At 41.0% G+C, this 22,497-nt stretch overlaps 1 protein-coding gene across 1 annotated transcript in view; it reads right to left on the bottom strand.

Annotated features, from left to right (window-relative positions):
- The window catches only part of TAF1B (TATA-box binding protein associated factor, RNA polymerase I subunit B), a 51,122-nt gene that overhangs the window by 11,748 nt on the left and 16,877 nt on the right, over window positions 1-22,497 (bottom strand). Inside the window, exons 8-9 of the mRNA XM_080939444.1 lie at window positions 21,757-21,856; window positions 894-1,041 (exon numbers count right to left, since the gene is read on the bottom strand). Of these exons, the coding sequence (XP_080795570.1) occupies window positions 894-1,041; window positions 21,757-21,856 (248 nt within the window). The remainder of the gene's footprint in view (window positions 1-893; window positions 1,042-21,756; window positions 21,857-22,497) is intronic.

The raw sequence follows: 22,497 nt of genomic DNA, 5'->3' as shown, positions 1-22,497 counted from the left end.
CTGTGTAGCTCAGGCTTGCCTCAAATTCATGATCCTCCTGCCTCAGCCTTCTGAGGTTTGGAGTTATAAGCATGAGCCCCTATACCTAGCAATACTATCCTTACTTGTTAAGTGGGTTATGAGAGAATATAGTGAGATAAAATACGATTATACAAAAGCATACTTTGAAAACAAACATCAGACAGACAATAAAAGTCCTAGGTTTCTTGTATTTCTAGTCCAGTATGAAATTCAGGACTGGCTGCACCAGGATTACCTGACATGTGTGCTGTTTGAGGTGGTTAAGGCTCTCCTCACAGTCCTCACTGCCCTAAAAAGTTCACTGTATTGTCCACACTGTTCTCCATAACTTTGGAAACTAGAGCTTGTGAATGTTATCAGGCTTCAAGCACCAAGCAAGGTAGCCTCCAGGACTACTAAATTCTGAATCAGGTCTCCCTGCTAGCTTAGTCTGGCCTTGAACTCTGGGTCTTCCTCCTCCACTCTCAAAGGCTGACATCACCTTTGGATGGTGTTTTTGTTTTTAATTAGAAGTAACTACGCAGTACTAATGTCTAATGTTCTCAGAGGGATAGAGCAGCTTTTCCACGAAGGTCATCAACAGCCTACACTGACATACTCGCTGCTTTGCCTGCACTTAGTCAACTTGCCACAGAAACTGCAGACGTTCTCCCAAGCGTAAGTTACACAAAGATAGAACTGTGTTTTCGACCAGTGTCCCTCTACCTGTGTTACATGGTGTGAATAATTTTAAGAAAGCATTTGAATTAAGTTCCTGTTACTATGGACTCCTTCAGGTGGTTTAAGTAGTCTGCAGCTGAAAGAAAGGCCCTACTGTTCTGCTTAGCACAACTTTGCAGCCAAGACTCCTCCCCATGCACACCACAGCTCACCAGGGAGATTGAGCTCCAGTAAGTATTTCATACACAAGGTGTTGGGATGGAGGTAGCAGTCTTCAGTTATGTCTGGGAAACGAGGCAAATCTAAAAATATGGCAACTTCAATCATGTTTTTATAGATGTCTTCATAGTTAGGCCAAGACTGCAATTTTAAAAAGACATAATCAGGAGCGTAATCTTTGCAATATTAATTATTTAAAGATTTTTCTTAAAAGTTTAAAGATATTTTCTGACTTAAAAGTAATATGTGGAAAAGGGGATGGCTAGAGAGATGGTTCAGCAGTTAAGAGCATTTGCTGCTCTTGCAGAAGACCTGTGATCAGTTCCCAGCACCTGCATCAGGTGACTCACAATCACCTGTAACTCCAGCTCCAGGAGAGCCAACACCCTCTTCTGCTCTCCATGCACACGCACACATAATAAATAAATCTTTTATTAAAAGCAGTATGTGGGTTGGTAAGATGGCTCAATGGGTGCTTGCTACCAGGCCTAGTGGCCTGAGTTCAACCCCTGGGACCCACACAATGGAGGGAAAGTGTTGGCCTTGGCAAGTTGTCCTATGAGGTCCACATATGCCACATAACATGTGCACTGTGCCACCTGTACCTCCCCCTATAAGATACACAAATAACTGTAATAAAAGTATTATATATTTATAAGGTTAAATATGACAGTGCACACCTTTAACTCCAGCACTTGGAAGGCAGAGGCAGGCATATCTCTGTAAATTCAAGGCCAACTTGGTCTAAACAGTAAGCTCCAAGCCAGCCAAAGCTACACAGTGAGATCCAGTCATATAAAAAAGTATTATGTATTCATTAAATAAACTTTAGAATAGGGAGAAAATATGAAAGATACTTACTATTCCAATTAGGTAATTTTATTTATTTTTATCTTACGTGCATTGGTATTTTGCCTTTATGTATGTCTGTGTGAAGGTGTTGGATCCCTTGGAACTGGCATTACAGACAGTTGTGAGCTGCCATGTGGGTTCTGGAACTGAACCCAGGTCTTCTAAAAGAGCAGCTAGAGCTCTTAACTGCTGAGCCATCTCTCCAGCCTCCAAATTTGGTAATTTTAAACAATGGTGACACAAGTTAAAATGCCACATAGTCCTGCTTGGCTCACAGAGTTCATCCTGGCCTGGTTCATAATCTAGTGAAATCAACACTTCTTGCCTCAGATCTGGAGGAAGATAAAACTGAGGCTCATTTAAAGACACACTGAGTGAGATACAATTTAGTGACAGTCTTGTCCAGCCTTAGCAAAACTATAGTGCAATTCTCAGTATCACAAATTAATCAACTAATCAGTCAATCAGTCAATTCAAGTCACAGTGTTCTTGTAACTGCTCTGTCACACAATCTTCTCCCTCCTCTATGCTTCCCATTCATCGTTCAGTCACACTGACAGGGGCAGCCCATGCTACCTTAGTATCTGTGCTTCTGTGGGGAAGATGATGCCAAGCTCTAAGTCTACAAGCCCAAACTCTGCAGCTCAGTTCATCCTAACACCTCCACATAAGGGCATATGCAATCCTGTATGAAATGTTAGAAAAGTCTGGATTTTCTCAAGAACACACTCTGCCCTTGTTTTGTCTTTTCATATAATTTGTCCACATGAAGCTTATGAACATGCCTAGTGATATGAACAAGTATTTCATGGGTTTCAGGAAACTCCAGGCTTTCATTTAGGTGGGGACCCCGCTAAGCTGATCTTGACAGAAATGTTGCAAGCCTGTTGAGATGCACATACTAGACATTGTATAATGAGACTGTAAAAGCCCAAGCAGGAAGCTACAGGAATGCCTGTCAGGGATAAGCCACGAGTGTATCTTGGTATCTTACAATGCAACATGAATCAGCAATAAAACGTATACTCTACACACAACAAGTTAAGTTTTTAAACTACTTTCAAAGAAAGATGTCAGATGTAAAGAAAGGACTCAAGAGTGTGGGCCATAGTCTTATGCACAGTTAAGTCAGAACAATGTTATTCCATAGTGGCTGGCTCATGGCTAGAGGAAGGAACCCACTCTATGACATGTGCATTTCCCAGACCTCAAACTATCTCAGCAAAAACAAAATGGGGGAGGAGGTGAAGATACTATCAGCGAGCTGCTTAGTAGATCAGCTTTGTGAGAGAAACTAAAGGCAGTACTCAAAAGAAATATACAAATCCCTGTGGGCTGGGAAGATGCCTGGCCTTCTTGCAGATCTTGAATGATGCCCGCCAGCATTTCCCCAAGCAGGCAGTCCTCTGCTTCCCCTTTTCCACATGTTCTTCCACTGAGCTACCCCTCTAGCTCCAGACATTCTACTTTTAGGGGGCTAACCATTAACAACTTCTCCCTTGGTTAAAGAAACAGTTGCTCCCTACTTTGAGCTCACAGTAACTCAGAATTGTTTATACAGCTTGCTGTTGGGGTGACACCTTACAAGGGTTCAGGAGTAGGTGTACACATGCAGTCATGTGCTGATGTCTATACTTAATACCTGTGCTGGTTGTGCTTTTCATGAAGCTACAGTTGTCTCTGCATTGTATTTATTTTAACATGATTATCACTTAATGTGTGATCAACACATAATTAATCCACAGCTGGGGAATACAAAAGGCACTGTTTTATTAAATTCCAGCTGGCAATGTGTTCTTTTCACATCCTTTCAATATGAGGAAAAACAATTCTACTTTATGCTAAAATACTATTAACTGTATTCTAATTTGTCAATTTAAAAGAGAAAAAAAGGAAAAACAAATTCTCATTTACCTTTGGAAGGAAAGTATCTATTTCCTTAGAAAAATAATAATTCATTTAGAATTCTGTTTCTCTCTGCAGAGCCTGGAGTGTCTTTGAAGTTAAGACAGTTTTAGCATGGCTGACAGGATTTACAGCATCCCTAATCCTTTTAAATAAGACAAGGAGGAGACATAAGTGAATACTTCTTACCTGCAAGTAAAACACTAGAGCAGTACATGGCCCCTTAGAAAAATAATCACCTCACTCAAAAAAGTGTTTAATAGATGACAAATTCCTGACAAACAGGTTGTTAATGAGCAGCAATTTGGTAGACTAAATAGACTATGTTTTCAAAACTACCACATAAAGAGCTGATCTGTCAATCTCAGCAGTTGGTCATGAATCAGCTGCCATCTTTCCAAATAAATACACATAATGGTAAGCTATTCATTTATACTAAAATTTAGATTTTAAGTTTATTTAATCTCAATCTGGCATTTTAGATTTTGCTTTTAAATTTTCCTATTTAAGTACATACCTTGGCCTTTGGGTTTGCTTTGCAGCCCAAGATGGCCTGCATTCACTATGTATCCCAGGCTTGTGATCCTCTTGCCTCTACCTCCCAAAGCAGGTGTTAGAATTACAGGTATGAGCTAGCACTCTTGGGTAATATTATTTTTAGATAGAGCCAATTTTTAAATTTATGAATTACCCAAAATGTTTTTAAAGATGACTAAAAGATATTCAATGTCATTCCATTATTGTTTTAAAGTTTTTCATCGTTGCTATATATTTAAATTACAACTATATTTTGGCAGCATTTAAGTTTGATTATAAAGCCAGGATATAATCATAAATTTCAGCAGTACAGAATACTATACTGAAGACAACCACAACAAAGCCACAAAAGTCAGGTGTGATGTGTACAACCTTAATCTCAATGTTTAGCAGGCAGAGACAGGCCCATCTCCGTTAAGTCAGAGCCAGCCTCATCTATACAATTCCATGCCAGCCAGGGCTACAGTGAGACACTGTACACACACATACACACACACACACACACACACGCACACACACACACACACACACACACACACCAAAAACCCCAACAAAAAGTCATGACTCAGATGTGGAGGGCTTCTTTCTCAGCCATCTTGGGCACACTCAAGTTTTTAACACTGGGCTTTTACCCCAGCAGCCTATTTTACATTTCTATTTGGACAGTTCTCCTGTTTGTTAAAATATCCTGGCCAAACCGTCATCTCCCTCTTTCACATTCTATCTGCCAACAATATTTACTGCTTAGGCTATAACTGTAATGACAATGTAAAGAAATCAGATGTATAAAATGTGTACCACTCAACAGTTACCTAGATCTTTTGTTAACAGTGGAAGCATACTTCAGTAGACACATGAAACCAATTGCTAGCTATGTGACACCAAGATATGGGTCTTTCTTCCCAGATGACAAAGGCATACAGAATGAGACCAGAAGAGTAGCTACAGACTCTGGTCAGTGCACCTCATTATTATTCAGTGAGACCAGAGTAGAATGAAGTGTTTCCCTTCAGTGCCTCAAATGGGATAAAGACTTGTGTCACCACTGACCCTCGTTACTGTTCCAGAGAAGGCATCAGCAAGATGGGGTTCGGTAGCATCTCTAAGGCTTGAGAATGGACACACCACAGCCCCAGTGACAGTGGGATTGAGCCTGTTTGAGGACCAGCACTGCTCAATGTCTAGAGAAGACTGTAAGGTGTGGTGCTTCTGCCTTTAGTCCAGAGAGTGGAGTCAGCCTCCAATAGCCACAAGACTTAAGGTTCAGGTAGCCAGCACATAATCACCGTGAACACCCAGGTAAGATGCACCTGTAGAACATAACCCAGGGAAGGGTCCACATGAGGTGTAGGTGTGTGTAGCATGTTCTCATTGATGAGCGGAGCCCACAATGATCTGATACAACAGACGCTTCAGGGGCCCACCACTCAGAGCTTTTCTTGTTTAATAAGGCACAGAGGCATTTTGCTTTTCACTAACCTTTGGGACACCTGTTGATTCTCAACTACTAACCTCAAACCTGATATGGTTCAGTGTGGGATACAAAGGAAGGACAGACAGAGCAGAGACATAAGACTCCTGTGCACTGTGCAAAGCAGCATCTCTACCAGAATCACCAGCAAGATGCTTATTACTCAGGCGTCTGCTCAGATCTCATAGCCAGATTTGCTGATTCAGTCTGGGTCTGAGAAGACACAGGATAAACAACTACTCCAGAACTTATTGTATCTAATCTTTTTTTGAGACAGTGTCTCACTAAATAGTGCAAGCTATTATATAGCCCAGGCTGGCTCAGATCTCCCAATTCCCCTGCCTCATCCTTCTGAGTGACAGTTGTGTGGCACTGTCTTATGCATGTTTAAGTTTGTGGAGTCTCTAATGGCTCCCTAGAGAGCATACATGCCAGTGGCAGGGGGATGCAACAGCAATCGACAAAGTCCAGTAGCTTCCCATTTTCCTTCTTCTTCTGGAATGGCAGAAATCTGCAGTTGGCTTTACTATACAAGCTTGAGAAGTGTGTGTGCGCACACACATACCAGTGATGTTTTAAGGTGTGGGAGACCAGGAACAGAATCCATCAGCTGACTCCTCATGCTGTCTAGCAGTAGTGATCCCCAAGGGAGGAGTGGAACTGAGGGGCTGAGCATACCTGTAATCACCACCCTTACCTTTACCTGTCTCCCCCCCAGGTGGATTTTAAGCTGTCAGGTTATTACTCTCACAAGATTGCACAAGCATGCTCTAGGGACACAGGTGACTGAGTGGTGTGGTGAATAGATCTAGAGGAAGGTTTGCACACTCGGGGTGTATTAAACTTGATCCACTAAGTCCTTCAATTGGTGGTACTTAAGCAGTGACTGACAGCTCTGGAGAAGTCTTTTTCTTTCTTCAACCAAAAGAGACCTAGTTTCACCAAGGGTGTAAGATTGCTCCAAGGCAAAATGAATCATCTGGCAGAGTGCCACTCAGTGGGTTTGGCTGAACCGGCATTACATCTTTTCTCTCTGCCTGTTTGGAGGGAAGAGAATGCTGCTTATCAGTATTCAGAATGTGTGTTTGTACTTCAGAAGGATTGTTTGGTGGCTTTATCCACACTTGCTGAGTCTAGTGAGTAATAACAAGATGGCTGAACTGAGAGGAAGATTTAGAGAGACTGCCAAGGACTGTGGTTGAAAATGTACACCACCTAGTGTCTATATATAAATATACAAAAGAATCATGGCTCAAAAGGTAGGTCATTCATCAGCTGAACTGAATCTAATGGAGACCATTGTGGCTAGGTCCTATGGTTTGGTTCCACTGATGGCTTGACTATTGGGTGAACAGAGTGCCCCTGAAGGAAATTAGGTGTTCAGGCCACTATCAGAAAATCGGAAAGATTTTTGCTAGAAGCAAATGGTGCTTCAAAATCAGCACCACTGCCCAGAACCTTAAGTAAAAAACGAACCAAGAAAGATGTAGATATGTTATCTTCAAGTTAATTAGGTAAATAGACACAGCACAAAGGCTGCCAGCTTGGGACTGGAGTCACAACTCAGAAAAGAAGATGAAGGGAAGTAACGAAGCTTACTGCCTACTGCCCTCAAGTCAGACACTGAAACTCTTGGCCTGCCTGCAAGAAAGCAACCCACTCACCACGCTCGGGATCCCACTCCATTCCTACAGTCTGGGTAGATTTCTTCAAACCTGCTGTTCCCTGGGCAGAGGCTCCTCCCTAAGAGCTAATAGAACATCTAACGAAAGGAAGCAGCTACCGTCAGATAAAGGGTTTCTAAAGCCTTTGGGTGATGGGGGGGGGTGTTCTTGGTGTTCTTAAGGCATTCTAAACCTTCTGAAATAACAAAAATAGAACAAAACACAGAAGAAAAACAGTTCCCAGGAGCCCACACAAACTCCACTGACATTATCTTCACGGCCATCTCTGAGCACAATCACACCTTTTGTCATTGCTGGTGGAGGTACAGCTGCTGGAGAAGCCAAGACTTTGTGGGGAAAGTTAAGACTTGGGAAGGGGGAGAAAATGCTCCCTTTGTTAGTGAAAAGCCGTTTCCATTGAAAAGTTTCAACATACTATGGTGGAGTGAATGCACTTTTGTGAGCAGAGGCGAAGCACTCAGTGAAGGAAAGCGGCCTGTCCATTAAACAAACACTGCAACAGCCAGATCATCCCCTTTTGAAAAAATAAAGGGCTGGGTTTAGGCCACTACTCTACCTGATACAGATGTGACACAGGGCTTCTAGAGCAACACAGAGCCACTTAATTACAACTGAAGAAATCACTCAATTAATATGTTTTGTAAAAGACCACAAGGCTATAATAAATTGTTCCAGCATGCATTTAAAAACAGAGTGCTTGGGAAAGCATTTTAATTGAATTTCACAAATATTCCAGTGAGTTTATTTCCCTTCATGAAGCAATGCTTTAGGACAGGCGAGGACAAGCTGGAGTTTCTGTTACACAACATCAGGCTCCCGTGATAAAGCAGATTACAATACCCCATCAGAGCTGACTTCCTGCTCAGCTATTAAAGAGGTGCGGGCCACACCCTGCCTACTGTTGTTATGAAGCTAAAATTCAGCCTAAGAAGTCGCTGGCGAGCTCTGGAAGCACCTGTGAATACAAATTTATTACAAGACTTTTGTCTCAAGAAAACTGACAAGGAGGAACATTATCACAATAAAAGACAAAGCACTGTAATGTGCATTCTTTATGGAGAAAGGATAAAATGAATTGTATTATATTATGATTCATAAAAGAGCTCACCAGCCAATTTTAGACTGCTAGAATTATCTTAATGGTTACACATTTACTGTGGAGTAACAAAAGGTACCTCCTATGTTTATCGGGTCATGGCAGTGAATGCGGTGCATATATAGAGTATAGAGTGGGTCCCCCCAGGGGGGTAGGGAGGATCAGAACTTCTCAGAAATATTTGTACAGGCAAATCTAAGCTCTGTGAGCAAATACAAATTATGAGCTGAGGACCAAGGTGGATTTGCCACTGCAGGAGCTGGTGACTTGGGAACAACCTCTGGACTGAGTTGACTGTTGTTGGATGTCACAGCCTCACACTATAAGAAACTATGAACTGATGACCAGCAGAGCAGGTGATTATGGAAGAGCCGAGTGACTATTTTTTGCAGATTTATGCCTGTCAATATCAAGTGCAAAGCAAGTTTCTAGTCTCTTCCCCAGGTGGTGCAGGGAGGAGAACCTTGGGCTGAGCACACTGGGTACTAGGTCAGGATCAAACTAAATCACAGATAATCCACATGAAATCACCAGTTTCATTTGGCAGTGAGGTATGGCTCTCCCAAAAGCAATATAAATGTCCCCCCACAGTTGCACTCTTTGAGCACTGCTGGCTTGAGAACAGGTGAGGAGCACACACAGTAACTGATAAGATGATTTATCTCACGACTGATACCAACACACCCACGATTCTTACTGTTACATACCCCAGCTTATAAACAGAAGCTATATCTCAAAGATATTTCTTAACAAACTTAATGAAATTCTTTAAATAATACTATTTAATGAACTTCTGGTGTATCACATCAGAAGCAGTCTAGAAATTTCTGGTTTGAGTGGGAAAACAAAAACTTCAGCAAATCAATTTGAACTCTCCCCAAAGCAGTATTTAAATATATTTTGTTTCATATTTGTCTCTTATCATTTTATCAACCACACAACTGAGCCCATCCATGCACACAGTTCTCGTGGACTGAGTCACCAAATGCAGGCCCAACTCACACGGAATCGATGCCTCACAGTTGGAGATGTAAGATGTAGAAACAGCCTCGTACCATAAACTGCCATTGAGTCTCCCTTTTAGAAATTCTACCTAGCATCCTCTAGCTGCCTTTAAATTTTTGAGAGACACAGAGGAATACATTTCATGTATTAGCACCTGTGATGTATGATAGGAAAGTGAGCATCCATGAACCTACTATGTGCTCAGGAACTAGGACTTTATCACTAAGGATGCACCCAGTGTGCACCTTTCCTACCCATCCTGGTATCCTGAATTTGAACCACTAATAAATTAACAAAACGGGATCCCTTTATACAGACTTCCCCAAATCTTGCTTTCTAAACTCATTTTGTTTCTCAGATCCACACACGGTTCTTGTACCTACACTCTATATTTATTTCCACATTTGTTTAATGTAGTCAATACAAACATGACATACTTTATCAATTTTCCTACTGCAGATATATAGATATCTTTTAGTTTTAGTTTTTAATTACCATCTGGCTTCTTCAGTCTTTTTTCTCAAATACAAAGTTATATTAACGGAAAACTACTTAAATTATGACACATCTATATGACACAGTTCTAAAGAGAAAAAATTGTAAGTAAATTGCAGCATGTAACAGAATATTCTTAGTCTTGAGAAAAGCATGCTAAAGTACTTAGGGGCAAGAAACTATGGCTGTAACTTCCCTCAGTGACTCAGAAGTAGAATTATGTAGCTACACAAGTAGACAGACAGAGACAATCAATACTTTGAAAAAGAAAAAATGTTAACAATAGGTGAATTTGAGTAAACGTCAGAATATGGGTGTTCTTTGGATTGTTTCAAGGATTATGGCTGTTCCTATAAATCTAAGGTCATTCCTAAAAGACTGCTTATTGGGCTGGAGAGATGGCTCAGTGGTTAAGAGCACTGACTGCTCTTCCAGAGGTCCTGAGTTCAATTCCCAGCAACCACATGGTGGCTCGCAACCATCTGTAACGGGATCTGATACTCTTTCTGGTGTGTCTGAAACAGCTACAGTGTACTCATATACACTAAATAAATAAATCTTAAAAAAAAAAAAAAAAAAAAAAGACTGCTTATTTTGCCAAGCTCTCCAAGGGCCAGAGAGAGATGGTTAAGGGCACTGGCTGCTCTTGCAAATCCTGGCACCCACATGGCTGCTCACAATCATTGTAACTTCAGTTCCAGGAAGAACTAGATTCCGCTTTCTTTCTTTTTGAGACAGGATTTTCTGTGTAGTCCTGGTTGTTTTGGGACTCACTACGTAGACCAGGCTGACCTCAAACCTGGAGATCCTGCCTGCTCCTTCTTCCTAAGTGCTGAGATCAAAGGCATGCATCACCACTGCCCCATCTATGCTACTAGGTTTGAAGGCATGAAAGATGCAAGATTGAGGGGCTCATGGAGAGCAGCTGAGGCTAGCCATGCGTAGCAGGGTCAGAGTTCCTTTAACGAGGCTCCAGGACCCAATAGTGAAGCTGAAGCTCCAGCTTCTTACACAGCTGGAAGGACTGAGCTACTGAAGTTCCTTGATGAAGCCCAGAAGACAAGCCCCAGATGCTGCACACTGAGCTATGGAATGTGATATTTGCTGGATTTTGGTTTTGTTTTTATCTGATTTTCCCTGTGATGTCCTAAAAATTCACTTTTGGAATAAGAATATACCTGTGTCATCATATATTGGAAGTATATAAATATATAATATATAAGTTTTCAGGGGCCCATAGTTAAGAGACTTTGGACTTTTAAAGTTGGGCTACATTATATTTAAAAAGAGACTTTGGGGACAAGATGTGGAAAGTTATGGCTTAAAAGCGATTTTGGTATGTCAAGCTGACAAGAAGTGGAGTATGATGGGTAACTTCAATAGTCAACTTTATATAACCTAGAAACTGGGGAAAGAGTCTCAGTGAGGGATTATCTACATTGACTTGACCTATGGGCATGTCTCTGAGAGACCGTCTTAATTTAGTTAAGTGATGTGGGAAGACTCAGTCCACTGTGGATGGAACCATTCCCTAGGTAAAAGGTCCTGAACTGTGTAAGAGTAGAGAAGTCTAGCTGAGTACAGTAAGTAAAAAAGCAAGTAGCACGCATGCATTCATTTCCCTCATTTTCCACTTACAGATGTAATGTGAAGAGCTGCTTCGAGCTCCTGTCACTGTGGCTTCCCCACAATGGCAGACCTGAAAATGTAAGCCAAAATAAACACCCTTCCCTCTAAAGTAATCATTAGTATATTTTATCAAGCAACATAAACAAAATGAAAACAAACACATTCATTCAGCTTTAAGAGAAAAGAAAATTTAACTATTCATTATAATATGAGTGAGTCCAAAATATATTATGCTTAATGAAACAAGTCATAGAAAGCCAAATATCTTATTTGCATGTTGTATTTTTTAAAGTTACATTCACAGAAGATGGGAGTAGTATGATAATTACTGAAAGCTAGGTACTGGGAAGGAGAGAAACAACCATAGGTCACATGATGGACTTCATAAATGTATGAAATAATGATTATCAATTAAAATTCTAATGAAGAAAGGATAGCTGATAGAAGAGATTATAAAACAAGTATTCTACATATCCAAAACCATGATCTCTAAAAACACACACCACTTAAGGAAAAGTTTTCTAGGTAAGTGTCCTAGAACTCAGCTGAACCTTTGCAAGGGCTGTCTTGATTATGAAAAGATAACACTAGTTATCTCAGGAATAGAAATTACAATTAGGATTTTAAAATCTAAGAATGAGTAGCATTGAGATGCCTGAAGGCATCCAGGAAAGAATTGTTCAGCATCTGAACACTAACTCCATTCTATATGTTTAAAACCCAATATTGGCACACTCCTGTTTCTGCCCTGGGCGATTAATTACTCTGGGAAGTAATCTTTTACCTACCACAAACAACAGAGAAGTGGAAAGAATATGTAAAGGGGTTTTCAGGTGAGGGACAAGAGGCTGCACTGAGCTGGAACCCTGAACAAAGAACCCAAGGAACCCAGCTTACTGCTAGAGCAGCTGTCCACTAACACCGTGAGGAACTGGGGTACAAACAGCCCTATGGTCTGGTGGAGCCTGCTGTCAGGAGTAGATTCCCAGAAGTTAAATGGCTGTAGTTCACAGACAGATCCCAGAGACGATAAAGCTTCGTGGAGAGAAAGCTCAGGGATCTATCTGTACAAGGCAATGGGGCACAGACGCACCTGTATAATGCTAGCACTAGGGGAGATGAGGCAGGAGGAATGCTTTGAGTTCATGGCCTGCCTAGGATATGAGTGTGAGAACTTTGCTTAAAAAAAGCAGCAGTGGAATACCAGAAGACCCACAAATTCTAGACCACATCACTAGCATGGTCAAAACAAAAGCACAGCCCTAAAAAAAAAAAAAAAAAAAAAAAAAAAAAACACTAAACAGTAAAAGCAAAGATCTGTGCAGTGCTGATCTGCAGAAACAAACTACCTAAGCCCAGTGAAAGACAACACTTAGGAACAGTAGGGCTAAGCGCAGGTTTTGTGTTTGATTTTCAGAACCAGGAGAGAAATGGAAATCAATGAAACAAAATGAAATGGAAAAATGAAACAAAAAGGGGTTGATACTGATTTGGTTTGGCCTCAAACTCATGATCTTTCTGCCTCAGCCTCCCAAATTCTGGGATTACAGGCATGTACCACCATTCTCAACACTACCCATAGCCCCCCGCCCCTGTAAAGGAAAGAAAGAAGTGGTTTTTTAAAAAGACATTTTAAAATCTTGTTAACAAACATTTAGTTAGACAAAGAACATTTAGTTAGACAAAGAAACAGAGGGAAGTCTCAAATAAAACAGGAGACAAAAAGAAGACATTTTAACTAACAGGAACTCTCATGAACAACTACTACAGGAAGCATTGGGACAGTGATCTCAGTCTTACTAACGCTGAGACCCTTTAATACTTGTATTATGGAGACCCCCCCAACACACAACCAAAAAATTACTTTTGTTGCTACTTCATACTGTAATTTTGCTGTTATTAGTTATAATATAAATGTTTGATATGCAGATGACCTTAGGTGACTTCCCAAAGGGGATGAGACCCATAGGTTGAGAGCTACTGCAAATAGGTAAAAAGAAATCAAACTATCCTTGTTTGCACATGACATGTTAAAAAGTCTAAAGAGCCCACCAAAGATCAGAACTGATAAATAAATTTAATAAATTTGCATGATACAAGATCAACATGCAAAATCAACATGCAAGAATTAGTAGCATTTCCATGCACCAACAGCTATCAAAATGTCAGGAAAGCTGCAGAGAGCAACACTGCAGATTTAACCAGGAGAAGAGAGAACTCCATAATAGAACTGGGAAGCACTGCTGAGAGACTGAGGAAAACACCAGGCGATGGGTGGGGGTGGGGTAATGACGACCCATGTTTTCAGATTGAAGGAAATCATTTAGTGTCCACACAACCCAAAGTGACCCAATGTGACCCACCTACACATCCAATACAATCTCTATCAAATACCAATGATAGTCTCTATATAAATAGAAAAAGCACACCTCCTGAATTTGTATAGAACCACAAAGACTCCATAACTAAGTAACACTAACAAAAACAAAGCTAGTGGGATTGTAATGACCAACTTCAAAAATATGCTACAAATCCACAATAACCACAGCAATAGCAGAAAAATATACACAAAACTCAATGCAACAAATCAAAGACCCCAAAACAACCCATGAACAACAGCCCACTGGTTTTGATGGAAATACCAGAACCAAGAGGTGGGGAAAAGATAGTTGTTAATAAATGACATCTGGAAAATTGGAGACCTGTATATCAAAAAATAAAATAAAATTATTTTTCACCATGACAAACAACAAAAGCAACTCAAAGTGGATCAAAGGCTTAAAGATACAACCTAACATTAAGTAGATTCTAAAACCAGAGGGAACATTAGTTAGAGCAAAGGGTTTTTTTTTTTTTTTTGTTTTGTTTTTTTGTTTTTTTTTTTTTTTTTTTGTTTTTTGTTTGGATATGACATCAAAGACATAGGCAACTAAAGCAAAAATAGATAAATAAAATTACATCAGATTCCAAACATCAGAATTAAGAAACAACCTATAAAATGGAAGAAAATACTCATGAACCACTCATCTGACAAGAGATAACCACTTAGACGACATAAAGAAGAAAATAGCAGAATACTGTAGATTAAACCATTTTTTAAATGAGCATATGATTTGACTCAAACAACTGAAATGATGTACAAGTGGGTAACATATGCATAAAAATGTACACATGCATGAAAAATACAACCACCAGCTGTGGAGAATTGCAAAGAAAAACCCAGTAAAAAAATCTCACCTGAGTAAGGATGACTCCTACTAAAAGATGGAAACATGTTTTCTTTCTCTTACATAAGATGTTACATGAAGAAGAAGAAAACCTTAAACAACACCCTCCCCCAAGGGTAAAAGACAAAATCAAAAACCCCAACTGATGATCTGAAGTCATCTACTCTGTCCTGGCAACTTTCGCTGGAACAGCCATCATGGAACTACAAGTAGAAGCTGGTACAGTGGCACTCTATACCCTGAGACAGCAAGACAGACTGGCAGTTTGAAGGTGTCAGTCTTTGCTACCACAAAAGTATCCATCTGGAAAACAAACAACAAAAGAAAACACCAAGTTCCAAAACCCAAAAGCTCAGCACTCTAGTCCACAAGTCACACAGTAGAGCACACCCACGAGAAAGAAAGCATTAGAGCCACACATGCACTCACTACAGCCCATTTCAGTGCAACCCACGTGTGGAGAAGTGGTCTACAGCCGAAGCAGGATATGTTCGGCTGTGAAGAATGAGGTCCTGTATTGCAGCAGCCTGGACTGACATGGTATTAAAGTCAGGCTCAGGAGATGCTATGGCATAGTCTCCTATGTGGGAAGCTCAAGAGGTTGAGAGTGGAACAGGGAGAGATGCCAGAGGCAGGGGACTTCTGACTGTCTAGAACACAGCAGGATGGCTTTCCAGAATAAAAACTGAGCATCTGAAAACAGACAGTAGAGAGGATTTCCATGCTCCCAATACAAAGTCAGACATTCCAATTACCCCATTTGATCACTACACACTGTACAAATGTACTGAAGTAAGAGCTCATATCTCATAAATATGTACAATTAATTATGTGGATTAAAGTCAAACAGGTCTGAAATTGATTAAATAACATTTTTATTTATATTGAAAGAAAGTAGCTCAAATTTGACAGCTACTGATTATGTTTCTCAAAAACATCAGAGAAACACAAATCAAAATACCTAGTCTCTCTTATTACGATCAATAATTAATATTGTCATTAATAAGACATCCACAAAACCAACAAAGTGTGGCAAGGATGGGGTAGGTGCAATCCTTGGTGGGAGTGTAGATTAGTGCAACCATTGTGAAAGTGCATGTATATCACTGTGCTATCCTTACATTCGCTCGTCACCTCCCATCGTCTCCGTCACTCCTCAAATAGCATCCTTTATACTTGTGTGCCTGAGCTCACAAGCATATATTCGTGTGTGTGTGTGTGTGTGTGTGTGTGTGTGTGTTTAGTTTGGGGAACTGTCTTAATGATTGATGTGAGAGGGCCCAGCCCATTGTGGGTGGAGTCATCACTGGGCAGGTGGTCCCAGATGGTATAAGATAGCAAACTAAGCAAGCCAGTAAGCAGCACCCCTCCATGGCTTCTGCATCACTCCTGCCTCCTGGTTCCTGCCCTGACATCTCTCCCTGATGGGCTGTGCTATGGAACTGTAAACTGAATTAAAAATCTTTTCCTCCCCAAGTTGCTTCTGGCCATGGCACTTTATCATAGCAATAGAAACCCTAGGGGTAGGAGAGGTGGCTCAGTGCAAACATGAAGACCTGAGTTCAGATCCCTGGCACCCACATAAATACCAAGGTGCGCATCTGTAATCCCAGCCCCACTCCTGGAAGTGGATACCAGAATATAAGACAGGACCTTGAGCTTGCTGGACAGCCAGCCTAACTAAAATAGAAAGTCCTAGGTTCAGTGAGAGATTCTTGAAAAAGCAAGGGGTTGGGAGGAGGGAATGAAAGAGGGAGAGGGAGAGAGACAGAGACAGAAATGGGAAAGGAAATAAGCCAGTACTGAGGAAGAAGGGATTTTATAAACCAAGGCTAACATAAAGGTGATAACCCAGCCACTGGCCTTAATGACATAGAGACACACACTAGGACAAGGCAGCAGGTTTCTGGCTGATTTAGCAGGACATTTCAATAAGGCTCAGCCACTGAGTCTAAAGTTAAACATTTCAAATCAATTGTTTTTTCAAAGCAAGCTTCCTGGTATGTGATGATTTCAGGAATCTTTACTACTCTGAAAGGCAAACTCAGAGAGCCAGGGCTTTGCTCAGTGTATACGGAATGCCATTTAAGACATAAACATGGGCTGGTGAAATGGCTCAGTGGGGAGAGCATGTGCTGTGCAAGCACAAGGCTCTGAATTTAAGTCCCCAGCACCTAGGTGAAATGCAGACATAGTTGTGTGTGCTTAAAGTCTCAGCATCAGGAGGTAGAGACAGATGGATCCTGGGAGCCTGTGGACCATCTGGCTTAGCCAAAACAGCAAGCTTCAACTTCACTGAGAGATCCTGGTTCAATAAAATTAGGCACAGAGCAATAGTGGAAGACACTTCTGGACTCTGCATAAGTGTACATAGGTGCAAGTACCCACACACACACAGGTGCATACATTTATACACATTTGTGCACATACTACACCTAACACACATGTACATAAAGATAAAATACCAACTTAGAGTCCAGATCAATTCCAAAATTAGAGCTTGGGTTTTTATTCTCCCAAACAGAAACAAGACTCTGGACGATGTTTCCTCCCTGGTATCATCCCAGCTCAGCAGTTCTCCAACATTCTGACAAGTTAGCTGAGGCCTACAGTGCTTGCTGGAGAGCAGGTGTCCTCTGTCCTTTATACCAGTGAGCTCACCCAAGACAAGAGACACTAACTTGCCTTATCAGGAAGAAGCCCACTTGAGGTGGCTGCTCTGGCTCCCATTTCAAATTGCCAGCCTGCAAGGACTTCCAGCTTACTCCTCTATCACAGGCCTTTTGTTTCTAGTGCCATCTCTGCCTCAGGGTTGAGACTGGTTTCAGTGACCAGTTTGGAGCTCCCTTTACCTCAGTATCCTATCGCTACCTCCTACTCTCTGTTTTCTTACCAATACTCATGGATTCCTACAGCCTGCCTTGGCCAGCCTATACTATGTTCAGAGTAAGAGTGCCAGGCCGGTTATCTAACCACTGTCACAGCCTGTAAAGCAATGATAATGCCTGAAACCTACTTCATGGGCTTGGCAAGAATAATCAGCTCTAAAGATTTCAAACCAGGGCTGCCTGAGTGTAACGACACCCATTATTGTTATTTCCTTCTCTACGTCAAGTGAGAGCCGCAGACACACGCTGCTTCTCTTCTGTGGATAGTCACCACCACAAGTGCACACGTGTGGCACACAATCTTTCCTGGCATGATGGAAAATGGCAACTTAAGGGTAAAGATGGCAGCCCTTGGACTGATCCTACCTCCAAGCTTGCTTTCTGTTCACCAAGACTTTAGGGACCACTGCTCACAAATTTGATTGGACTTTAAGGCATAGACACTGGAGCTGAGGAGTATCACATGCTAGACACGTCTCTCACAGCATTTCAACTTGGTGCAGAAAGCTGCGAGGGTTTAATGACCTGAGACTCCAGTCACATGACATGGCCTGCTTATTTATTTGTCTTTCTAGTCATATACGTTCATCTGATTCAATGCTTCAAATTAGTACCTCACAAAAATATAATAAGCTCAGTGTGTTCAACAACCCTGACAGAAAATAAAAATAAATAAATCTAAAAAAAAACAAAAAAAACCCAAAGCTGTTATAATTTCAGAATTGAAAGTAAAGTATTAAAGGATTTTTATTTAAATATAATGTTCTGAATCATAAATATTATTTTGTGTTTATTTATTTAGTGTGTGTGTGTGTGTGTGTGTGTGTGTGTGTGTGTGTAGCAGGAGAGCGTGTATAGTCAGAGGACAACTTGAGGGACTGGTTATCTCCTTGTATCCTGGGGGTTTTAGGGATGGAACCCAGGTTGCCAGGCTTGGTGAAAGGCTCCTCTACCCATTATACAATCTCACTCACTCAAGAGTGGGTTTTGTCGCAAAAATTTTCATCCTACTATTAGTACTATCCAAAAGTATATTAATAAAAGTCACTCAAAGTGAATCTACTTAAAACATGGAGGCCAACTTACACTCGTGTATATAAACTCACACACAGACATGCAATTTAAAATAATAAAAATAATTTTTAAAAAATAGAGACAAAAACTTCTGGTATAGTAAGAAGATATGGCTAGGGGGATGTATAAATGAGCTTATCTTATTTTGAACAATTTTTAAGTTGTAATTTTACTTACCCAAGAATGAATGAAACACTGACTTTCTTTTTTGGAATTCTTTTTTTCTAGCAAAAACATTGTACAGCACAATATAGCATCCTTCCCATTGCCACTGACTTAGACAAACAGCAAGTTGTCCATGCACCCATGTGTACGTGTGCACATGTGCACAGTCACACACTCACATACGCATGTACACATATATTAAAGAAGTAAGAGAGGTTCACTTTACAAACAAGTCAGGAAATACTTCTAATCCTTTGACACTGAAATTGTTCTTTTCAAAGCCCCTGAGCTCCCCCTCATCAATGGCTTCCTCTCTTTCCACTATAAACTACAGTCATCTCTGGGCATATATTCCAGAATCCTTAATAGATGTCTAAACCCTCCCAGATAGTGCCCAGCCCTGGTTTTTTTTTTTTTTTTTTTTTTTTTTTTTTTGCCTCCTTCCATACACACACACACACATCTAGGAGATGGTTTAATTCAAAAGCACAGTAAGAGATTAGTAACTAATAACAGCGTAACAGCAACACGGAGCGGCCAAAGTGGCAGGGGTTGAAGATGGCACAGTAGTTAAGAGTCCATGTTGTTCTAGGGGACATGGGTTTGACTCCCAGAACCTACACAGAATAGTTCACAATCACCTGCAACTGCAGTTTCAGGGGATCCTATGCCTCTGGGCTCCTCAAAGAGAATCGCTCACATGCACATACCCTATTCCTCTTATGTAATTCAAACAATAAATCCTTTTTGGTGATATAGGTGGGGTTGGCCTTCCCACGTCATAGCTGCTCCAAGACACACCTGAACTGCTGACATCACCTATCTGTATCTTATGGTCATTATTAAGTACATTAGAGCTACTCAATCTATGCACTGTGACTGATCCTGATAACAAATAGCTGCCAAGTGATGAGGCGTTCAGACTGCACAGGGTAACGCGCCCTGACTGCAGTATACAGGACAGACATCATATCACTCAAAACTCAAAACACACAAGGTTCCATTGCACTTCTCAAATTTTTTGAGTTAACTTTACAATTTTTCATCCAGTTATTTTTGCGCTGTGACTGACTGCAGGTAACTAAAACCCTGGGTTAGAGGGATTGGAACAGTATGGTCCTGCTACACTCTGATGTGGCAACGAACTGCAATCAGTTCCCCTGATTAATTTCAGAGAGAGGTGAAATACTGGGACTTTTTCAAAATTATATCAGTATGTTATCAACACACTGACAAGCCAGCACAGTTTTACATCAGGGCGTTTGAATAAAAATGATTTCTGAAATGTAAGACCAAAAGGGGGAGAGGTGCTCCCATTATGTACTACCAGATAATGATTACTGAGGAAGCCTATTTACCTACCACACAACAAAGGAAGTATCTGCTAAGGGAAATAATTGAGGAGAAAAAAACTTCTCACATTTATTTGGTCCTAATCTTTTTTATTTATTTTGCCTTAAATTTTGTTTCCAAAGAAGGGAATCTACCTACCTTTGAAAGATTGAACAATAAAAGTAAGCAACAAAGATAGACAGATGACAGATGGATGACAGACAGACAAGTAGATGTAACAGTGTGTGCTTTAACTTTTGGTATGAGACATCAAATTTTTGACTGATGCCAATGTCTCCCCACCCACAGTGACATCATTAGGACATCTGCTCAGATTCTGGGCTGTCTCCTTAGTAACTCTGGTTCTTCTGCTGGACCCATCATTAGTCAGTCTCAGGTCAGTAGGATGTGGGCTTTCTCTGAACGTCCCCTATGGAACTTTCTACTTCACCTGAGCCCTGCTTCTCTCCAGCCATGACGCTAATAGAAACCGCCACATTCTGGCAGCACCATCCTACCGGCGGGGTCAAGGTCAGTGAGGGTAAGGCAGGAGCAACCTCCTTGTTTTCACCCAAAGGTCTGGAGAATTTTCTGTTGCTGTTGTGTGTTTTTGTTTTTCTTTAGTAATATTTCTCAATGCACTATGCACTTTTGGTCAATTTTACTCAAGACCTATGTTCTTGGGAATTTTTGTACACTGCTGTCCAAGGAAAAGATCTGAAACCTCTTTAGCTGTCTTTTTCTACAAAGACTGAGAAACCGTCACAGCACAGAAGACTTCTGATGTGGGAGATACAGTCCAGACTCAGGTCTAATGATTTGCCCATAATATAAGGCTGTAGAAAACTTATAATGCTTTAGACTTAATTTCACATCTTATAAAGAACACTGTCTTTTTAAAGTTGCCACTGCATTACTAAAAACCATGGGCATGCATTCCACAGATATCTCTTAAGCTGCAAACAGTGCCATTGCCACAGAGGCCACAAAAGCCTAGGACAATAATTCCTTGAGTGGGAAATGGAAGAGAACATTTACTATTAATATTTAGCATACCTACAACCACCTAATGAAGAACAGGGGAAGTAACCTTTGAGCACTCCATTAGTAATAAAGATGCACAGTTGAAGGACAGAAGCATGTCCACTAGGAACAGGTCAGAGAGAGAAAAAGGAGGCATTAGATACCTTCCTGTAATCTCAGCACTTAGCAGGCTGGGGTAGAGGGATGGTGAGTTCAAGGCCAGCTTGGGTGATACAGTGAGACCCTGTCTCAGAAAGGAGAGATGTCATGTGCAAGCAGGGACAGAGCCACATCTTTTTTAGAGTCATAAAAGTTTAAAAAAGAATACATCTACCCATCATTAAATTATAACTATGGAAACTAGACTTTAGACACTTTTGAAAACTACAGAATCAAATACTGCACAGGAACATGGAAACAACTGTGACACTGTCTTGTGAGTCATTGCAATGCACAAAAGAACGTAACCTACCTCTACAGCAAAGATGCCTTTGTCACGACCATACACTTTCATCTCTTCTGGGAAGAGCTTAAAAGCATTTATGTACGGAATACGGTCCTCTTCAACAAACCTGCATTTTTCAGAAAGACAACTCAATGAGAGCTATACACTTGCTCTAAGTAAACGCTTTCTGAAAGTCTACTCCTTCACAGGGGAAGGAAGAATAAGCTCAGTGGATTCTACCTCCTGCATATTTTAACAGCTACTGTCCCCAGCACCCATAAAGACCAATTAGCCTACAGATTGCCTAACTCTGATCAATGCCTTGTGTCTGAGGAGTGTGGCTCTGCAAGCTCACCACCAGGCTCCTATAGCCTTCATTCATTGTCTAGCTCCCAACACATGACTTAGCTCCTGCTCCACCCTGTGAGTCCCTTCTTCAGGAAGCTCTTCCTTGGTCCCTGTTTCCTTGCCTCCCTTCTGTCTTCAGGACCTAGCCCAATGCATGCTGGCTGATGGGCCAACTATTAAGGTTTTCATCCCAATGCCTTGTATACATACACAAGAGGCCAAACATTTTGAGTCAAATGTTGAGTCTGAAGAAAACTCCAAATGTTAAACATGGGCTAAAACTTCATTCATCAAGTAAAATAAAGATTAGGGTATGGCACCATCAGCTCTAGTGGGGAAGTAGCAGTGAACCAAACAGGTAAAATTCATCTTCCTACAGAACTTGTGTTCTAGCTAGAAGAAGATGTGCACAGCCAGTCA

This window comes from Micromys minutus (assembly GCF_963924665.1).
Source record: "Micromys minutus genome assembly, chromosome: 1".
Taxonomy (NCBI): domain Eukaryota; kingdom Metazoa; phylum Chordata; class Mammalia; order Rodentia; family Muridae; genus Micromys; species Micromys minutus.
The sequence above is the reverse complement of the archived record's forward strand: the minus strand, read 5'-3'. Positions and strand labels throughout refer to the sequence as shown.